This window comes from Orbicella faveolata, unplaced genomic scaffold (assembly GCF_042242905.1).
Source record: "Orbicella faveolata isolate gen_17 unplaced genomic scaffold, um_ofav_v1 contig_24, whole genome shotgun sequence".
NCBI classification, from domain to species: domain Eukaryota; kingdom Metazoa; phylum Cnidaria; class Anthozoa; order Scleractinia; family Merulinidae; genus Orbicella; species Orbicella faveolata.
In genome coordinates, this window is record NW_028301552.1 from 35,264,393 (window position 1) to 35,284,226 (window position 19,834).

General features: G+C 40.5%; 1 protein-coding gene across 2 annotated transcripts; it reads right to left on the reverse strand.

Annotated features, from left to right (window-relative positions):
- Positions 1 to 39: 39 nt before the first annotated feature.
- Positions 40 to 18,387, reverse strand: LOC110056653 (endoribonuclease Dicer-like). Of its 2 annotated transcripts, none has more exons than XM_089291040.1 (11): positions 18,050 to 18,387; positions 11,402 to 12,768; positions 10,761 to 10,927; positions 9,983 to 10,124; positions 9,299 to 9,444; positions 8,223 to 8,334; positions 7,386 to 7,565; positions 3,996 to 6,617; positions 3,285 to 3,462; positions 2,366 to 2,441; positions 40 to 1,583 (listed from the first exon to the last, which is right to left on the reverse strand). In XM_089291040.1, the coding sequence occupies exons 1-11, from the start codon at positions 18,261 to 18,263 to the stop codon at positions 1,412 to 1,414; spliced, it is 5,376 nt and encodes a 1,791-aa protein (XP_089147166.1). In that variant the 5' UTR covers positions 18,264 to 18,387; the 3' UTR covers positions 40 to 1,411. The 2 variants fall into 2 exon arrangements, with proteins under 2 accessions (XP_089147166.1, XP_089147167.1); XM_089291041.1 differs by lacking the exon at positions 18,050 to 18,387 and adding an exon at positions 13,026 to 13,123.
- Positions 18,388 to 19,834: the final 1,447 nt, after the last annotated feature.

A 19,834-nucleotide genomic window follows, 5' to 3' on the forward strand; every position in this document is an offset into this window, starting at 1 on the left:
TACAATAAAAAATGGTTTAAAATTTACAACTCCACTATCTTGTGGCATACGTTGATGCTGAGTTTACTGATACAATGATGGAGCTTAAAATGAAATATATAACAAATAAAACGAAAACTTCCCCAATATCTTATCTTCACTTAGTGTTTTTTCCTGTCCTTTTCTTCCCTCTCTGTCTCTCTCCCTACCTCCCTTCCTCGCCTCCCCCCCCCCCCCGGCGCTCCTCCGTGTCTGTTCCGTCATAGCGGTAATAAAGCGTTAATGTTTGCATTTGCGTATATTTGATACGACTTGAGTCCAAACTCTTCAGGGCCCAATAACCGATCTAAGCATGGGTTGCTAAAGAAGTGAAATTTCACTTCCGGTTAATTGCGTCAACTTCCAAGGAAAAGCCACTCTCTTATGAGCACGAGAAATTTAAACAATTCAATAGCTTGAAATTAGGTCACATTTTAGTTGTTTTTTATCTGTTTCACAAAAAACAAAGTAAAAAGGTAAAAGCAGAAAGAAAGTAAAAGAACAAAAAATCGGCCACAGAACGGAAAAAGAAAAACTATTTTCGTATGGGAAAAATACAATGACAAAATCTATATAATCTAAAATTATACAGAGTAGCATATAAGCGAGGCTGTAAATCACTTTAATGTCATAGGGCGTTTTCCATTTAACCAAAAATTCACGTTGTTCAGTCCTTCAGTCAGGCTGTTCCATCCGCATTGCGCCTGACATCAGGGAGTTTCTCTTTTAGTGACTTCTTTAAAAGTTTCAAAAAAAGCTTCATTAAAGCAAGGAATCTCCAGTCCTCCTCATAGGGACAGGAGCCCATCACTGCTAAGACCCATTTTTTCGTTTCAGTTACTTTTTAAAATCGCATTGTAAATCAATTTAAAGAATTACTTGAAACGTTCTATCACGTATAATACGGTTTTGGATTCAATAAAAAGTTCAGTAGGAGTTCAACAGCAAGGTAAAAAATGAACATTACTTTCGGGAAGCCGTTATTTTCGTGTGGTTAATTTTGGAATTGTACGGTACTTCAAAACCGTATCGCACATTCACCTATCAACTTTACTGTCACCAAACTAAACTGTTTACATTAAGTTAGTTCAATCTGTTAAAGGAGCTCAGTCACGGTATTTTGAGTTATTTTGGCTAGGTAAAAAAAATAACATTTAAATTGAACGAAAACCTGAAAATAGTAGTTTACTGAGAGAGCAAAACACCAAAGAGATAGCAATAAACCATAAAGAAACAAAGATGGCTAAGGATGGAGAAGATTGACACGGATTACAAACGACGAAATTGAAAAATTAGCGTCAAGCTTTTCAGGATGCACAAACCGTGAAGTAGCTCCTTTAAGAGATACATTAAACAAGTAGCTGCACTTCAGAAGCTCTCAGAAGAGTGCTAATTAAGTCTTGTCCACTTTCATTCCAGACTCTCTCTTTTGAAAAGCATTCAGGGCTCTCTGCGCAGCAGTGGACTTTGCAATTCGGTAATTTCTTCCAGTGGCAACGAATTTTCCACAACCTGACACCGTCAAAGTACATTTGAATTTCCCATTCACCATTCTCTCCACCGGCCTGTAGAGTGAAATAAAAAGAAATAGTCAATAGCATCCAGCTTAACATCACATAGTTGCTACAATTTTACTAACAATGAGCAGGAAACGATTCAACCGCGAGCAAAACGTAGAGAGTAGGCTGTGCAAACTGTGGTTTTCGCAGTACAGCTTTCCAGTTTCCAGTTTACCATTAATGCGTATGAAAGGAAACCGGTTGGTTTGTGCAAGTAGTTTCGACAAATGGTATGCAAACATCCCTAACGACAATCCGTGTTCGTTGCGTTGTAACTGGCAGAAGGCCTGTAGCTGATGAATAAATTACAGGCATTTAAATTTCGGATAGGAATTTTAGACTACATTCTTAGGCGCTTTGTTTATTTTGGAAATATTCCGGTCTGGCGATCCAAAATAGTCTTACAACTTACACCCTAACCGATATTAACGGATTTCGTTGGTAAATGGTGATCAACATTTTACCCCTTGGTAGCACACTTTATCCCCTCGGCCATAAGTATAAATAGGTACGGCAAAGGGACAAAATACTGGGTCGCTAGTAGCCGGTGTTAGATGAGCATCTCATCTGGGGGGGGGGGGGGGGGGGGGAATTTTATCGGACCCGTCATGCACCGATGAGCTCGAAATGCGCTTTGCTTTGTACCCAGATTAAATCCCATACCATCAGTTTAAAAACGATATTTCTATAAACAGGTCTGACTTGACAAAATAAAGAGAAACGTTCATAAAAGCCAATACGACGGCATAATATATCCACGATATAACCTGTTAAAACTTGATACTTACGAAAACTTTACACCATTGGGCATCATCTCCAACAACCGTCTGATGGCCGACATTGGGGGGTGGGCAGAGTAGTAATCTGCGCGAATTAAACAAAAGCATCAAGAGCTGATCACCAGTTCTTACCACAACCAAATTCATAATTAGCCAATCTAGTACAGCAAAATCTTAATGGTACCTTTCTGGTAAGCTTCACAGGACGTATCACGCGCGTTTGGTCTGTCCATGGGCGTTTGTTCTACTGCGTATCGTCAAAATCCGAAACATGGTTCAATTAACCTCGCCTGATATGCAACCGAAGCTTACCAAAAAGGCACGGTTAGTTATCAAAATCACGTTAACAAAGCGTTTAAGAAAGGTGTTAATGTAGACCCGAATTAAGTCTCTTTACTAAGTACTTGCTTCATTACGACTAAAACGTGGGTGTTGTTTCACCTCCGTATTCGTTTGGGAACCTTATGCATAGAGCAAATTGACAGTGCCTGCCATATAGTAACTGTAGTAAAAACTAGGGATGAATTAACAATAGCCTCCAATTGGCGCGAAAATTTTCTGTTCGGAGAGGCAAACAGTTAGATCCGAAAGCGAAGCTCTTGAAAAACTGTGAGCTTCGAGGACAAATATCCGAGCATATTTTTTAAGTCAAATGGGGGCTATCGTGTTTGTTATCCTTAAAATATTTTTCGCAACACGCGGAATTTTCATAATTGGGGAATATCACTCGGATATTCCCCAGTTTTAGCTGAAAAATATTCAGTCACGTGACGCGTTTACACCAATCGCGTTCGAGCGATAATATTTGACGGATTATTAAGTTTGAATATTGAACAGCATATCTCCTATCGAACACCTTGAAGTGTATAGGCATTCGTACTAAATGTACTAAGATCAACAAGGAGAGTTACAAATGTTGACTACTAACCGATAGAAGGCTTGAGGATTGGCTGGTAAACTTGCCATACTCTGTCCAGGTCTTGACCACAGTCCACGTACATGGCGCCAGCGACTGCCTCAAACAGGTCGCCTAATGCCTTGGGAACCTCTACCTGCACGGAGTCCTCGTCGCCTTCACTTCCCATGACAAAAACACTGGAGTAAATCTAGGCAAAGGAAGGAAAATTAAGTGTTCGAGTAAAAAAAAGAAATGCACACATTTTCAGTGTGTCTATGGCGTTTTCTATGTGGTTGTGCACAGGATGAAAGATGACGAGCAGCAGTTAAGAAAACAGCAGACAATTTCAGTTTGTCTGTAGCATTCTCTTTGTGGTTGTGCATAGGAAAGAAGATAGCGCGTTGCATTTCGAGGCAGCAAACATTTTCAGTGTATGTGGCGTTTTCTATGTGATTGTGCACAGGAAGGAAGATTTCTTGTTACGTTTGAAAAACGGCAAACATTTCCCGTGTGTCTGTGGAGCCTTTTTATGTGGTTGTGCATAGTTAGGAAGATAGCGTGTTGCAGCTGGAAATGTTATGTGGTTGTGGTTGTCCATGAGGTTGTGGGTGTGATCGTGGTTGTAGCAGATGCAAACACACCCCTCCCCCCAAGTATTGCTCCCACAATCATTTCCCTTAGCTCCCATTGTTCCCACCCGCTTGCCCCAACCCCCGAGCAATTCTAACAACATCCCTTTACCTCGTCAGTCTTCCCTTGTTGTTGTTTCATCTCTTTTTCCTTCAGGTTCACGGTAAACTTGTTCACCATGCTGAAAAGCTGCGGTGACAGTGATCGCAAGTGTTTCGAGAAACCCATCTGGACCGCCAGCGCAGCAAAACTGTAGTTGTTTACCACAGCAGATCGTACATCGGTCAGCTCACCTGGGGGCATGTGACTGTGATTTCTGTACAAATATCGCGTTACAAGGAAGTCCAAGAGGGCATCTCCCAAGAACTCCAGTTGTTCGTAGCTGCAGCGTACAGAGTTGTAGTCTCGTGGCACGGAGGTATGTGTGAACGCTTGCAGTAACAAAGACTTGTCACGAAAGCAATAGTTTAGTGCCTCCTCGAGTGTCTGGAACTCAGCAGCTGTAGACCTCTGGTTTGAGAAGAGCCAACCGGTGGAAAGAAAGGGGCTGACTGTCTCGTCTGAGGAGGAATCGTTTTCACAGCAAGTTTGACAAGCTTGGAAAGGTACTTTTGAGATGTCCTGGTTGCTTGCACTGCAATCTGATTCCAAGTCAACTGCACCGAGAGCAGAATCCTGAGCAAAGAATTCATTCACAAGGCATGTATCTTGGGTTTCGTCTTGTTTCGTTAGTTCCATGCCCAGCCATTCCACAAACTTGCAGGCTCCTTCTGGGCCTAAACAGAGCAGGTATGCCCCAACTAGGGCTTCAGTGGCATCAGCAATGGTCCTATCTGAGCAACAAAGATGCAAATGGTGGCTCAGCTGGATATCAGATGATTGGCCTTCACTAGAGAGGCCTTCACTAGAGAGGCCTTGACTATCAGGACCTTCTCTAAGCTCAGGAAGTTCTATCCCTTCAAAAGTACTTCCATCTTCATCTTCGTCGTCAAAGTCTTGAGCGCCCTTATCTGATATTAAGAGAAAATGTCCTTCACCCGATCCGTCAGTGTCTGTGCCATCTTTCTGGTAGAATCCAGGAGGCAGCCAGTTGACCAGAGGGGTGAACATCCGGGTGATCACATATGAAGGCAAACCCCGCTGCCGCGCCAGATAAAACAACTGACGGTTACTCACCCTGATTCCTCGTGTGAAAGACAGCTTGCTCTCATTCTCGTACCTGTACTTGAAGAAGACTGAAGCAGTGATGGCATACTTCAGAAATGAATCTCCAAGAATCTCGAGTCGCTCAAGGGAAAACACGTCTCCAGCCATACCGGCTGTGAGAGCACGAAGAATCAAGGTGGATGATGGGCCACACTTCTGGTACAAGCCGGAAATATGAGGATCAGTCAAAATCGTGACAGGTGACGCCTCGCTTTCCATCTTGATAGCCGTTTTACTGTTATCAATAGGCAATACCCCTCCGTTGTCCAAAGGAACGGATGCTTTTCCGTCAAAAAGCCCAATATGAAAGGAATCCTCCTTAGCTCCACTCAAACTATGAGAGACTTCACTAGATGCCGCAAGACAAGGTGTTTTGTTCTCAGTACCAGGATGCTTACCAACAGTCATGTCGCTAAAGTTTTTTGACAAAGAGTAAGTGGTGCTATGAGCGTTAGAATGATCTGGCAAGGGAAGGCTACCGGCAATAGCCACCTCATTGTTTGTTTCCTGTCTGGAAATCTGTAGACCCATTAATGCTCCAGAGAGATCTGTGCAGTATAGACTGGCGGATTTCTCAGTATCCTTCCTGGAAGAAGGCTTGTTACTTGATTCCTCTGGGGCAGACTCTGTTTGACGCACAATCTCCTCGCCCACCATCTCGCCCATTGTCAACAATGGCAGCGGAACATCACTAGGCCAGTCAACAGCTCCCATGCCAAGAACGCTTGCAATGTGAGACCTAAACTCCTCGGCAACCAGTAGTGACTCCATTCGATAGAGCACAGCTGGCAGATTAAACAACTGCCTCCATAGATATGCTGGCACTGGATGAATGGAGCATACCTCAGGAACCACATACACCTTCGATTTCCGGGACCGCTTGGAATCCTTTTCAGGTACAGATAGATGCTGGCCTTTGATGTTCTGATAGCGGGGCGTCAGGAAATTAAGTCGAGAGGATGTGTGATCGACATCCAGCATGGGTTGGTCCAAAGACACTTTGACGTCGTATCGAATCTCATAGTACTCGGCAAATGTACCGGCTGCTTCAGAGTTTGGGAAGGGGTCTGCCGGACTAAGATCGTAGCGTATGTCAGCCACGTAATAATGAATTCGGTCCTCGTTGTAAACGGCTGTTACAACTGCATCCCTGAAAATCTCCGGGTTTGTCATATCAGGAGGGGGTGGGTCAATGGGATTGTCGAAGCTACCAAGCGCATGCTCAATGGAGTGCAAGAAATCAAAGGCAATTTCTTTGTGATGGTGGGTTCCATTTGATGAAGAAGTGCAGCTATCTGGAGCATCCTTCAGAAGCATAATGTAGAACCCAGAAGAAGCAATGGAAGGGTCAAACGTTAGAAATTCTAACGATTGTTTCCTTGGTTTTGCGATCTCCCTGAAGGCAAACGCAGTGAATCTCTCCAGAAGTGCTATCTGATCAGACGTCAAGATAACAGGATGTGGACTGCACTCAGCAACTGTCGCAGTGACTTCACCAGCTCTATCAAATATCAACACGCCAGGAAGCTGCAACAAAAAAGACGTACATGTACATGAAAATGTGTGCTGCAGAACCCTCAAGCCTACTTCAGTAGACAGTCAAAAGCATGATCAAAAGACTAACAACCTGTCTTAAAACACAGTCACCAAAATACTCAACTTTGGAATGTCGTGTGATTTACACTGATCACGCCAACCTACCCTACATATATCGAGTGATGTGTGATTACTAGTGGGCACAAAGAGAGCAATGATACCAATACTTAAGAAATAAAAAAGTTAAGGTGGCATGAGTGAGTGTCGGTAAAAAAAGAACGAAAATGCTGTGTTTCTGTGTAGCTGTTCATAGTTTTTCAGACCTTTCACAAGTATTTCCTCAACTCTAAGTCACATAGCAGAGAAACAAAGTTTCTTCGTGTATTTTTTTTCCATTCATGATCAAACGTCTCCTTATAGACACCTTCAAAATATAGACGCCTCTAAGTCTTAGACTGTTCGATATGTCCAAAATAGACTAGATATCTACCAAGAACCACGCCCTAACACGGGCGTCAGCTCTAACCCTCTGGTTTCTGTATAAGAGAGGTTTGAGCGTACAAGTACGAATAAACATTGCGTTTCCACAAGCCGACCAAAAAACATAGTGTTTATGTAATACATGTACAGGTAAACGGCACAGTTTGTCAGCAGCCGGCCCCAAGCTGCATCCCTGTTGCACTACCAAGTGTACTGTGTTGCTATGCCTACGCATTAATTTCTATCTTCAAATAAATGCCATGATTATCTTCTTCTGACCTTAGGTAGTGGCTTTCTGGAGACAATCCCAAGGTAATGAGTAGCTGATGTAGACTGTATTTTACTCTGTGACCTGACAGCACGTTCAAACGTCCATGCTTTGGTTAGCTCCATTGTGATAGAATACACATAGCTTGGTTTCCCACAAACTGGAAAATTGTTCTCCAATATAGAGGGAAACTACAGATGAAAGAAATAGTTGCAATACTTTAAGAGACACGTTTCTTAATCTATATCTGGTCTAGGTGATATGCCAGTACTACTTACAGCTTCATGCTACCAAAATTGGAGCTAGGTACTGGATTGGCTTAACATTCTTCTCAGGTTGTTTTGTATGATTTCCCATTGGGATAACCAGACCTTTATTGATACCACTCCTTGTGAATATCACACCACTCAAGCCTGTTTTTCCTCACCATTGTGTAACATATAGCGTGTAACATTTTCTTATATTCCCCTTGCTTGTAACCCATATTCAGAGTGTCTCAGATTCTTGTGAATAAACTTGATTGCTGGCGGCTTCCTCCACTATTTCTTGTATTATTTGTCTCCTTTACTTAAAATAGAAATGTTCTCCATTCAGCTGAGAGAAGCGAAAGAGAATAGAAGGCACATCTGTACTAGTGCAAATAAATGACTGAATTCCTCATATGTACTGGTCATAATTTTGCCATCGTTTGCCTCCATCTTTTTGCCATCTGTCTTGTTTAGTCAGTAGCCAATACATGGTCAGGCAGTTTAAAATACAGCTGATCTCATCACAATTTGTGAGTGCAATACAGACACAAATATTTCATACTTCTAGCTATTTTCATTGTGTTTTGGAGGTTCGTATACCTTTCTCTTGTATGCTCTGTTTCTCTTGACCGACCCATCCATTCCAACACCACCATCAGCAACCTCACAATCACATGCCTCACCTTCTGCTGTCAGACGGTTAGCAATGAATCTACAACAAATAACAAATGGGGTGCTGGGCTGAACAAGTTGAGTTCGACTAGCAGAGCAGCATAAGACTAGTGGGTAGACACATCAAACTACTGAGCAGAGTGACAGCTCATTTCCTTTATAAGACTTATGTCCAACTACCAGTGAGCCCCATGAGCCCCCCTACCCCCCCCCCCCCCCACACACACACACACACACCCCATGAGCTCCACCCCTCTCTAGTCAAGCAGGATTAGGAACAGATCCATCTTTAGAGGCCTCCATTCATGATGAATTACACAGCTCCCACATTGCATCCTTCCCCCTTCCCCACCGATGAGCCAGCTTGGCATGAGTTTATCTCAACTTCTCCGCCCTCTCCCACTCCACCTGCACCATTAATACCTTTAAGCAGATCTGGATTCACCAACCCTACAGTGTCATTATTACTTCTAGACAGTGGGCAAAACAAAAATATGGTCAGACAATATCACATCTGTTAGAGGGCATTCAAGAGATGCAAATACAGGTATTTCATCTAGTTATACAACTCTCTTTGTGCCTGGATATATTTCTTATTAATTTAAAACTGGATCATTGAATAATGCAATTCAAGAGTTTTATTGGCTTAGCCATCATGGGTTATGAGCCACTATACAATGCTACAAACATATGGTATGCCTATGAGTGATTTGTTGGGGCTTTTTTATTTTTGTATTAGTTTAGTTCTGTATATTGTGGGTGGCGTTTTTAATAAACCAATTTTTCCACTCGTGCATGTTGAATGTGAGATGATTATAGCCAACTCAGCGCTACAAGCCTCAGTTGCTATCTATCAGCTCATATCCAACAGGCACTCCTGGAATAATTGTTCAATATACAATTCAGAATAACAGTTGGTACCTGGCACACACTAATGTGCCTTTAACAGCTGCTGTGTTTTTACAAACACAATACATCATTAGGTAACATGCATATAAGCATACTTTAACACAGGCTTAAGCTCATCATTCAGTTCTCCTTGCTTGTGTAACAGCCGACAAGCCTCTAAAGCAGCAACCATCTCAGACTTGATTCTTGCTTTCCTTGCTGACTCATTGTTAACTTCATTTTTCTTCAGCATTACACTACCCTAAATGGAAAAATTAATTAAGAAAACTAAGAATGGATGCTCAGAACCAAACAAGTCACTGACTTTAAATTTGTCATATTCATGTATGTTATGTTAAAAACAAAAGGTCACTTAAGTCATGTTTATGTGAAAGGCAGTTTGGCCTAGTGTCAGGGTTTTCATTAAGGGCCAGACACCAGGAAAATTGACTGGCTGGGAGAATGGTTTTGCCTGCCTGGTTTGACCAAATACTGTACATTAGTTGAGGAAAGTTTTCCTCATCAAGAAGTTCAGTTCAAAACGTTTTGCCAGCCAGGGAAAACCAGTTGCCATCCTGCTAAAAAGTAATGTTAATGAAACCCCTGCCAGTGTAGCCTACAAGTGTTTTCATACTTAAAGCTTCTCAGTCCAATCTGCATACAACCAAACTGTGGAAAAAGCTCCCCATAAGGGAATGCTTGCTACAGTACGTAGGCTAAGCATTTCTGTAAAATTACATTTAGCATAAATAACTGCCAATTCCTTAACTGTTCATAGCATTGTGAGATCGTTCACAAACCTTGATGGGTTGGTAAAGTGGAGAGTTCCTAGGCAGGTAGATTTTGCATAGAAACTCTACTTCATCATCAGACCATATTTCCTTTCTTCTACACACAACAACAGGAGCACCCATGCCACCGCCGGGAAACTTGGCACAATAACTAGCAACCAAACAGAAAACTACATTCACAATCCAACATCTCATAAGCAGAATCGCTTGGGACCATAAAAAGCATCTGCACCAACTTATGGAAATAGAAATATGACGTTGACAAGTTTGTATGTTACCATGTGAACATGACCAAGTGTCTGTCTCAAAGGTGTCAGTTAACAGAGGCTGAAATGTGACTGCAAGGGCAAATGTATGTTACATTCATACTAAGTATGAGTTTAACATTAATTTTAGAAAGGCCAGACAAGAAATTAATCTTTGGCTCAAGGTCATAACATACCTGGTCAATGCTATTATCTACCCAACAAAGATTTGAAATGTTAACTTTGTCTCTTTCCCCCTTGTAGTTTTAGCTGCTGTTAATTTCCATAGCCCTTTTCAAACAAATCTTGTAAAATTGGTTATAACATTTTTTTATATTAAACATGTGTGGAGCTGTTTAAATAAGACATGCATAGCACTAGTTTTTCAGCAAACATGGCATAAACTTAGTGTACATTAAAATCTCCAAATCATCTCAGAAATCAAATTACACAACATACACATGGGAAAGTGGATGCCCGTGACTTGTAAACAGATTCCTTATATTTCACGATTTATATATATAGTCACTGAAAACCAATACCTGTTGACAAGTGAAATACTAGAAAGAAGATCAACTCTAGGGCCTTCTTCACCATAAGGTGCATAAACATCCAACCAATCATCTTGGAATAGCTTAGTTATTTTATGACATGTTGGTCGGCAATTAGGACACCTCGTCTTCAGAAGACTCTCTATCCCCTGAAAAACCTAAGTGAAACGTGTTAATCAGTCACCAATATATTAGTCAGACGACATGTAAACAATCACAATTTTTTTACTCAGTTTCATGAAATAACTTTGTCTAAAAAAAAAGCAGTTTAATCTACGTTGGAAACAAGTCAATCTAGAAAAATGTTTGACCTATGAGTAGATTAGCTACGACCTGGGCCAATATAGACATGATTTGCAAGCCAGGGCTGAAGAATATCATGAAAAAGTTCAAGAATTAACCTTGGTCATCTCTTCTTTTACGTTTGGTGAGTAATTAGTAAAAGCAAACCACATTTGAAACACTTATTAATATGACACACAAGTTCCTGTTGCACTCAAGTCTCTTCACAACATTTTTCAAGTCGGAAATGAACTTGCAGCATTTTCTAACAACTTTAGCCTTGGCCCTCTTATTTAATTAAACACTGCTGGAAGTTTATTTTAAACATTTCACATAACACCATACTGTACCTTGTAGTTCTCTTCTGACTCAGCCCTGCTCTCCTCTTTCACAAGAATCACCAGCTTGGCTCCAGCAGACTTAAGTTTACTTTTTACTCTGAAATAATTCTCATAAACTCTTGGCATGCCCACACGTATTAAAAGGCTGCATCTCCGTGCATACAATTCATGCTCAATTTCAAAAGTTGCAATAAGAACGTTTACAGATCCATTTTGTACGCACTCCATAACATTGTCCACCATTTCATCAGAAAAACTTTGTTCAGGTATTCCCTGTTTTGCTTTGTCACCATGGATGCATGCACTTCTAAGGAAACTATACTCAGGCATGGTTTTTGACAGCTTGTTTATGACTGAGTTCAGTGCCTTAGCAATGATAGTGCTAGGGACAAGTACAACACACAAGGGGTCATCACACTGGCTGTTACTACCGTATAAAGTTTTAATGTTTGAAGTTGGAGCTGGAATTTGAGAAGGTGGTTGACCAGCACTTGAGGAGACTGCATGATGAGTATCAACCTCTTCATGCTCAAGCTTTAAATGCGTGGCCATGTGAAAGAGCAGTTTTGTTGTCAGGTCAGTAAGGCTGACCTCAGAGCCCTCCAATTTCTCTTCAGCTCCTGACAAGCTGATGATCAAATTCATTGTTGTTCTGCAAAACTGTAACACAAGCAGATTGTTGTCTTCAGAGCATTTCTTTTCAAGTTTGTTGATCTCTTTTATGACAATTCGTGCAATAGATGCAGTGCACCATTTTCCCAACAATGAAAGGACCTTATGGCACTCAGTCAAAATGTGTTTGACAAACCTCACACATGTCTGAGTTTCTTTGCATACTCTAAAGTCTTTTAGAAATAAAACAGCACTTTGAAGGATTCCACTGATTCTGGACATGAGTTGATCCTGAATGTGGTCACAAGTGTAAAAACTAATTTCTTCATCAGCTTGTTCACCATACCTGTTCACAGCCAGAAGGTCACTAGAAATAAGCACTTTACCATCAAATGACTCCTCTAGAGTACTAAGAAACATTTCCATATCTCCAGGACAAGCTTGATGACGAAGAACTGCTGATGTAAGACCAACTATGTGAGGCCTTGGATCAAGTCCATATTCATCAATGTGATTTAATATGATTGCAAAAGGATGCCCCTTGTCAATGGCGAGATGACTTTCATCAAAAACAATCAAACTGAAGAATTTATATATTCCTGCTTTTAAAATCTGTAGAAAAACTTGTCCTGTCGTAACCACAATGTCACAATCAGACGGTAAACATCCTCCTCCATCTGCAACTTCTGCCTCACTAAAACATGTTTCCACAGACATTGTACTCTGGTTGGATATTCCACTCAGGAATGGTTTCACAATCCCAGCTAAAAAAAACATCAAAATATATACAAAGAAATTATGTCCATGTAAGACAGTTACTGGCCATACAGGGCTTGAAATTGTGACTCACTGATCGCCAATGCGACCAAAAATTGAGCACTGGCAACTAAATTTTCAGAACTGGTCGCCAGCTGGCGACTCACATTTTGTCCGATAACTAAAGAATACCACGACACCACTTTTGTTTTTAAATCTTTATATCGGGAAATCAATCGGATATGGTAGCTGGTATACAACTCACCTTTCCGTTCCCAGTAAAATAATGTCTGAATATTACAAGATAATCGAAAAACTTGAACGTATTTCGACACATCGACACCGCATTCACGGCACACCATATTGTTTCAGCGGCTTCTTCCAAAGCTGGGATCACAGGTGCACTTCAACACCGTGTGCTTTTCATTTGCCATGAAAATGGCGGCAGATACCAATCAGTTGAAGGAATTAAGTGAGTTTTTACGTGGGGAATGAAGATTCAGCCAAAATGTTATTCCAAACTTTGAATCCTTCATCAGTTGTTGAATAAAATACGAAAATATCCAAGGACCAGCGTTTGTCTCATAATGAAAACCACGGACTTAAAACGTTTTATTCTTCGCTATATTTAAAATGACTATGGAGACAACAATCACCTTCGGACCAGAGACATATCACCTGAGAACAATGGTAGCTTTATAACTAAGTGTTACTCATGTTGTTTCTAATTGTTTTCGCTCTTCAATTGTGACTTTTCTTGCATGCAAAGTAAACTATAAAATCGTGTTCTTGTGTGAGTTATATATAAGATAAGTTGGCGACCAAAATTTACGATCTGGCGACCAAAATTTTTCCATTACTCGCCTGCTGGCTCCCAAACGAAAAAGTTAATTTCGAGCCCTGCCATGTAACCTGGCCGTATCATGTGTCTCCATCCACAAACCTCTGACATTAACAAGAAGGCAGTAGCTATACAGGACCAAAGTTTCTAAATGTAATAAGCAGACTGTTGCAGAACTTGGTAATCTTAAAAAAGCAGTCATGACAGAATGGATGCCAGAATTTAAGATGTGTGATGCAATAGCTTAAGAGTCCCTGTCCATAAATATGGAAAATAACTCGGCAAGGGTCGAAAATTCGATTTCGCTCATATTTCTACGGTAGATAGGCTAGGGCATGACAAAAACTACTGGATAGCTTTTTTGGCAAAATATCCGTTTATTTCAAAGAAATATGCAAATTAACAAATTCCGTTAAAATCGTCATTTGACGCACCATTTTATTAAACAAGTTTGAGAGCCTCGCATGCAAAACCACATCATTGTTCCGTCTTAAAAACACTCAAATATTTTTCTGCAATGTTTAAATGTGTACTGGGTTGATTTTAGGGAATGTTGCGGTTTTTGTTGGCTGCAAAATAATTAAATTTCGGAGACATGTATTTTATTCACTTAAAAGTACTTCGTTAAAATAATTGATTTTCATCATGTGCAAAACCTTCAAATGGATTAAGCTTCTGGTGGTTGAATAGCAGAAGGATGGTCTACAGATTCCTGTAAAAATTTCTTTGGGCAAATGATTGTGAGCGATGCGAGAGCTTTTCAAAGTACATTAAAAATGCAGATATTTGACCATCCGTCATCAAATTTCAATTTACGGGTTAGATATATATTTTAGCACGCGCCACATGTCTTGAGCTATATTAAGTTGAAATAGACAAAGAGCTAATAATTTCGAAATGTTCTAACCTTATTTGCTGTAAAAGGCAGGTCCAAAAGCCGATTTGACGTGTTTCTGTCACCATTCGTCGCACGTAAAGCAGAAGTCTGCTTTTGCTTACACAACGTCAGATGTACATCGCCAACTGTCGACTTATTTAATGGTCGAATACCATGAATCTATGACCCTCTTTCAACACATATGATCACCACTGCATCTAGGTCAAAAACAGATAAGTGATTTGTAGATAGTTGCTTGCTTTGCACTACACCAAATTATTACGTTTGATCATGGTTTGATCTATTGCTGATTGAATCCTTGCTTGCAGCGGTTCCTTTTTTGTTCGTCACGCAATGCTGTCATCCCATTTTAGGGGGTAGGGGTAGGACAATTTCTTTCCTAATACGTAAGGTTCCGTAAGGCTTTGAACCACAGGGAGCACACAATCTTGTTGAGTAGGAAGAGATTAAATTATGCAATGAAAAGAATGAATAGTTAACCATTGCCTGTGTTGTCATCTTTTACTAGACCACCACTACCTACACACCCTGCTTAAATAGTGTAGTGCTAAACTCGTACCTACAATCCCGGCCAAAAGTAGTAGGGACACTTGAGCTGTATCACGTACCCCCCTTCCTCCCTAATCAATGTTGGAGAATATCGCGTTTTTTCCCAACAAAAAGGGGAAAAATTACCTGATTATCAACATTGAAAGTGGGGGGAGAGAACTTGCTTCGTGTCCTAACTCTTTTGTCTGGGATTGTAGGTCTTTTTGCGCCATGCAATTATTTTTGGTTTACATATAATACAGTGCGCTACCCTCGGAGGAATGGGAGGTGGCCGCTTAATAAAGGTTGGTGTACCTTGAGTATTTTTTCACTATCGGGTTATAAATTTCTTAGTGAACATGGAGTCAATTCAAGACAATCATTATAGACGTCATCCTCGGAGACCCAGGGGCAGTTAGTGGGAGCGGGAAAAAGTCTAAACAGGTGAGAAAAAAGTTCGGGCGAAGACCTGTTTAGACTTTTTCCCTCCCCCCACTAACTGCCCCTGGGTCTTCGAGGATGACGTCTGCCATGATTGTCTTGAATTGACTCCATGTTTACTAAGAAATTTAGCTAAATTTATAACCCGATAGTGAAAAAATATTCAAGGTACACCAACCTCTATTAAGCGGCCAACCCCTATTAAGCGGCCACCTCCCATTTTCCCGAGGGTAGCCCACTGTATTATATGTAAACCAGAAATAATTACACAGCGCGAAAAGACCTAGGTACGAGTTTAGCGCTACAGTATTACGCAGGGCATGTAGGTAGCGGTGGTCTAGTAAAAGATGACAACACGGGTAATGGTCACCTATTCATTCTTTTCATTGCTTAATTTAATCTCTTCCTACTCAACAAGATTGTGTGCTCCCTGTGGTTCCAAGCCTTACGAAACCTTACATGTTAGGATAGAAATTGTCCTACCCCTACCCCCTAAAATGGGATGACAGCATTGCGTGACGAACAAACAAGGAACCGCTGCAAGCGAGGATTCAAGCAGCAATAGATCAAACCATGATCAAACGTAATATTTTGGCGTAGTGCAAAGCAAACAACTATCTACAAATCACTCAGCCGTTTTTGACTAAGATGCAGTGGTGATCATATGTGTCGAAAGAGGGTCATAGATTCATGGTATTCGATCATTAAATAAGTTGACAGTTGGCGATGTACATCGGACGTTGTGTAAACAAAAGCAAACTTCTGCTTTATGTGCGACGAATGGTGGCAGAAACACGTCATATCGGCTTTTGGACCTGCCTTTTACAGCAAATAAGGTTAGAACATTTCGAAATTATTAGCTCTGTGTCTATTTAAACTTAATATAGCTCGAGACATGTGGCGCGTGCTAAAATATATGTCTAATCCGTAAATTGAAATTTGACGAGGATGGTCAAATATCTGCATTTTTAATGTACTTTGAAAAGCTCTCGCGTCGCGCTCAATCATTTGCCCAAAGAAATTTTTACAGGAATCTGTAGACCATCCTTCTGCTATTCAACCACCAGAAGCTTAATCCATTTGAAGGTTTCGCACATGGTGAAAATCAATCATTTGTACAAAATACTTTTAAGTGAATAAAATACATGTTTTCGAAATTTAATTATTTTGCAGCCAACAAAAACCGCAACATTCCCTAAAATCAACCCAGTACACATTTAAACATTGCAGAACAATATTTGAGTGTTTTTAAGACGGAAGAATGATCTGGTTTTGCATGCGAGGCTCTCAAACTTGTTTAAGAAAATGGTGCATCAAATGACGATTTTAACGGAATTTGTTAATTTGCATATTTCTTTGAAATAAACGGATATTTTGCCAAAAAAACTATCCAGTAGTTTTTGACATGCCCTAGCCTATCTACCATAGGAATATGAGCGATATCGAATTTTCGACCCTTGCCGCGAAATTGAGAATTTGTCTGATTTTTACAGGCAGGCACTCTTAAACTGTAGTCAGTGTAAAATGCAGACTGTGGACATCAGACTGCAGAATGCAGACTGTGGACCAAGGCTAAAATGCAGACCAAGTGTGAAATGTAGACTTCAGACCAGGGGTAAAATGATGACTGCAGACTAAATGTACTGACTTTATAAGTACAAGTATATATCATGCTATTTCCATTATTGAGTGCGAACCCTAAATAGGGTTATTCAGGCTAATCGCACTGACAGTAGCATGAATATCACTCTAGTTAAACTGAATATCCCCACGGGTAGCCTGAATATCACTCAAGTGAGCCCAAATAATAGTAATAGTAATAGTAATAATTCATTTAATGTCAAAAACATGGGAAGTGTTGGCACAATCGTCAAAGCCAGAGCTCGTGTTAAAAACACTTGACAACAAATAAATAGGATCTAAGAACTAATTACAAAAATGAGGTATTAAAATGCTACTAAACACTTTAAATACTAATCCTTAAAAGAGATTTACAAGCAGGAGTTACAAGTACACCCTTTAACTTCCGTAATATATCACTAAGGCATTTACGAAAACGAGCAACTGTCTCACATTGTCTAACATACATGTAGTTCAGCAAACTGTTCCAACAGTGTGAAACAATATAAGAAAATTAATTATGTACTACATAACGACTATTACACGAATAATGCCCCGGTTAGCCTGTTTAGGGTTACATGTAGCTCCCAATGATGGAAATGTTAACGAGACTCAGTTAAAAAGTCAGTAGTCTGCAGTGTACATTTTACCCTCATTCTGCATTTTACCCCCACTCTGCAGTCTGCAGTCTACAGTCTACAGTCTGCATTTTACACTGGCCGTTAAAACTGCCAATTTTGAGATCAGCGCCTAAATATACTTAATTCTTATAGCAGTGTTAACATGTATAAATGTAGACAGTCAAAGCTCTAATCTCCGTGAGACTAATCTCGAATGTACAGGTGCTGCTGTTGTATGACTAGCGTTAGACATAACCACACGTTAACGTTTGAACTGTCAATCAAACCTCCCTTAAGCGACCAGATAGAGTGCAAATAGCAATTTGATCTTCAGACTTTACCTTTCTCGTCGTCTACCAAGAGAACCATCCCTCTAGCTGGTATATTTCTTCTCCAAAACTCCTGGAACACCTTACAAGCTATAAACGTCTTGGACTCCTTCCTTGCAACGCATATAACACTGGCGCCATCAACTTCCATCGACCGTTCAACCAAATCCACCGCATGATGAGGCCATTGAAATGACAATTCCTTGGCCCGTTTATTATCCTCCATGGCAACAATCTGAGAATAGTTTGCTTTAATGGCTAAAATTGAGGACTATCCCGTCCAAACCACAAGGTTTTCCGTTAAATCCTTGTAAAAACCTTTTTAAAAGAAACTTCCCGGGGGCAGCCATATTTGTTTTCGTGCCCAGTCTTGCGCAAAGAATTAAGTTTGTTTCACAGGGTGGTAGTGGGAAGGTAACGGTGCTTTGTCATTCAGGAAAGAAAAATTTTGTCAACTTTGAAAGGGGAAAGAATTGGTTGAAAACAATCAATTTTGCTGCAAGAATTTTCGACGTGTGACCAAATTTTCGAAAAAATTTTGTTTATTTGTTGTCCTCTTTTCTCGAAAATTCGGAAGTAGACTATAGGCCAGGGGTGGGTGTTTCGATGCGCCCCCGCGGTCCTCTCTACCTGATGGCTGGAAACTGACATTAAACCTAGTACAGAGAAATTTTTTTTTATCTAGCTGCTTGTTTTACTTTGTCATTTACTTGTCCGTCAGTTCCGGCTGGCGAGTATACCTCATCCCTGTATTTAACAAGATGTGTCCGCCATGACAGCCGTTCTCGCGAACTCGTTTCACTGGTTTGTAATTAATATTATTATATGGCTAGCTCCGTGAGCGGGCAAGATGAATCAAATCCTGCGCTGTGATTGGTTACCCGAGCGGGCAAGATGGAGCTATCTTGCCCGCTCGGGATTACCCGCCGTGTCCCGCATGAGAAATTTCCCCGAAAGCCATATAATAAATCCTTTATTGACCAAGCTTGTTCGGTCAAGATGGCTGGATATTGGCCTCGTTCTTTTTTTTGCGAGTTTATGGACCTCGACTCCGTCTCGGTCCATAAACACGCAAAAAAAGAACTTGGCCAATATCCGGCAATCTTGACCTCACACTTGGTCAATAACCCATACTTGTACCTGGGCGCGGATAAGAGTCTTGAACAAGCCTTGTACTGAAAATGCCATTTACTTCAATGACCTAATCATAGTTACAGACCTACAATACGGAAGAACAAAAAATGTGCGTCACCTATTTGCGAGTGCGGTCTTGACTCTGAGTCGGTGAAACACTGTTTTTTGTTTTGTACAATTAAGATATGCCACTCAACGTTATGTCCTCCTTACCTCTGCTGCGAATAATCTCCGTGAAACATGGTCATGCTAAGAAGCTAAATTTGTTACTGTACGTGCCCAGTCTGTAAATTAGGATATCGACTGTGCTTTTTTCGAGAAGTTCAAAGTTTTATAAGTCATAAATTTGTTTTCGTTGGCCACTGTTGACTTTAAATTAATATGATTTTTCTAGATATGTAAGCTTAACTCGTTTTTAGTGCAATTTCTATGTGTTGTTTGTGTGTGAGCCTGAATAAATGAAGTAAAAATTGTAATATTGTAATCCCCCTTGACAAGCCTCGGTGTTTTTGGTGAGAAAAATAACAATGATAATAAAATGAAGCCATACGCACCAAGAAATGACAACATTTATTAGCATAGGTAAGTGTTTCACCGTATGAATGATATGTTCATGAGAACAGTGACATTAATTGCCCTTGATGGTGTCCACCTTTTACATGA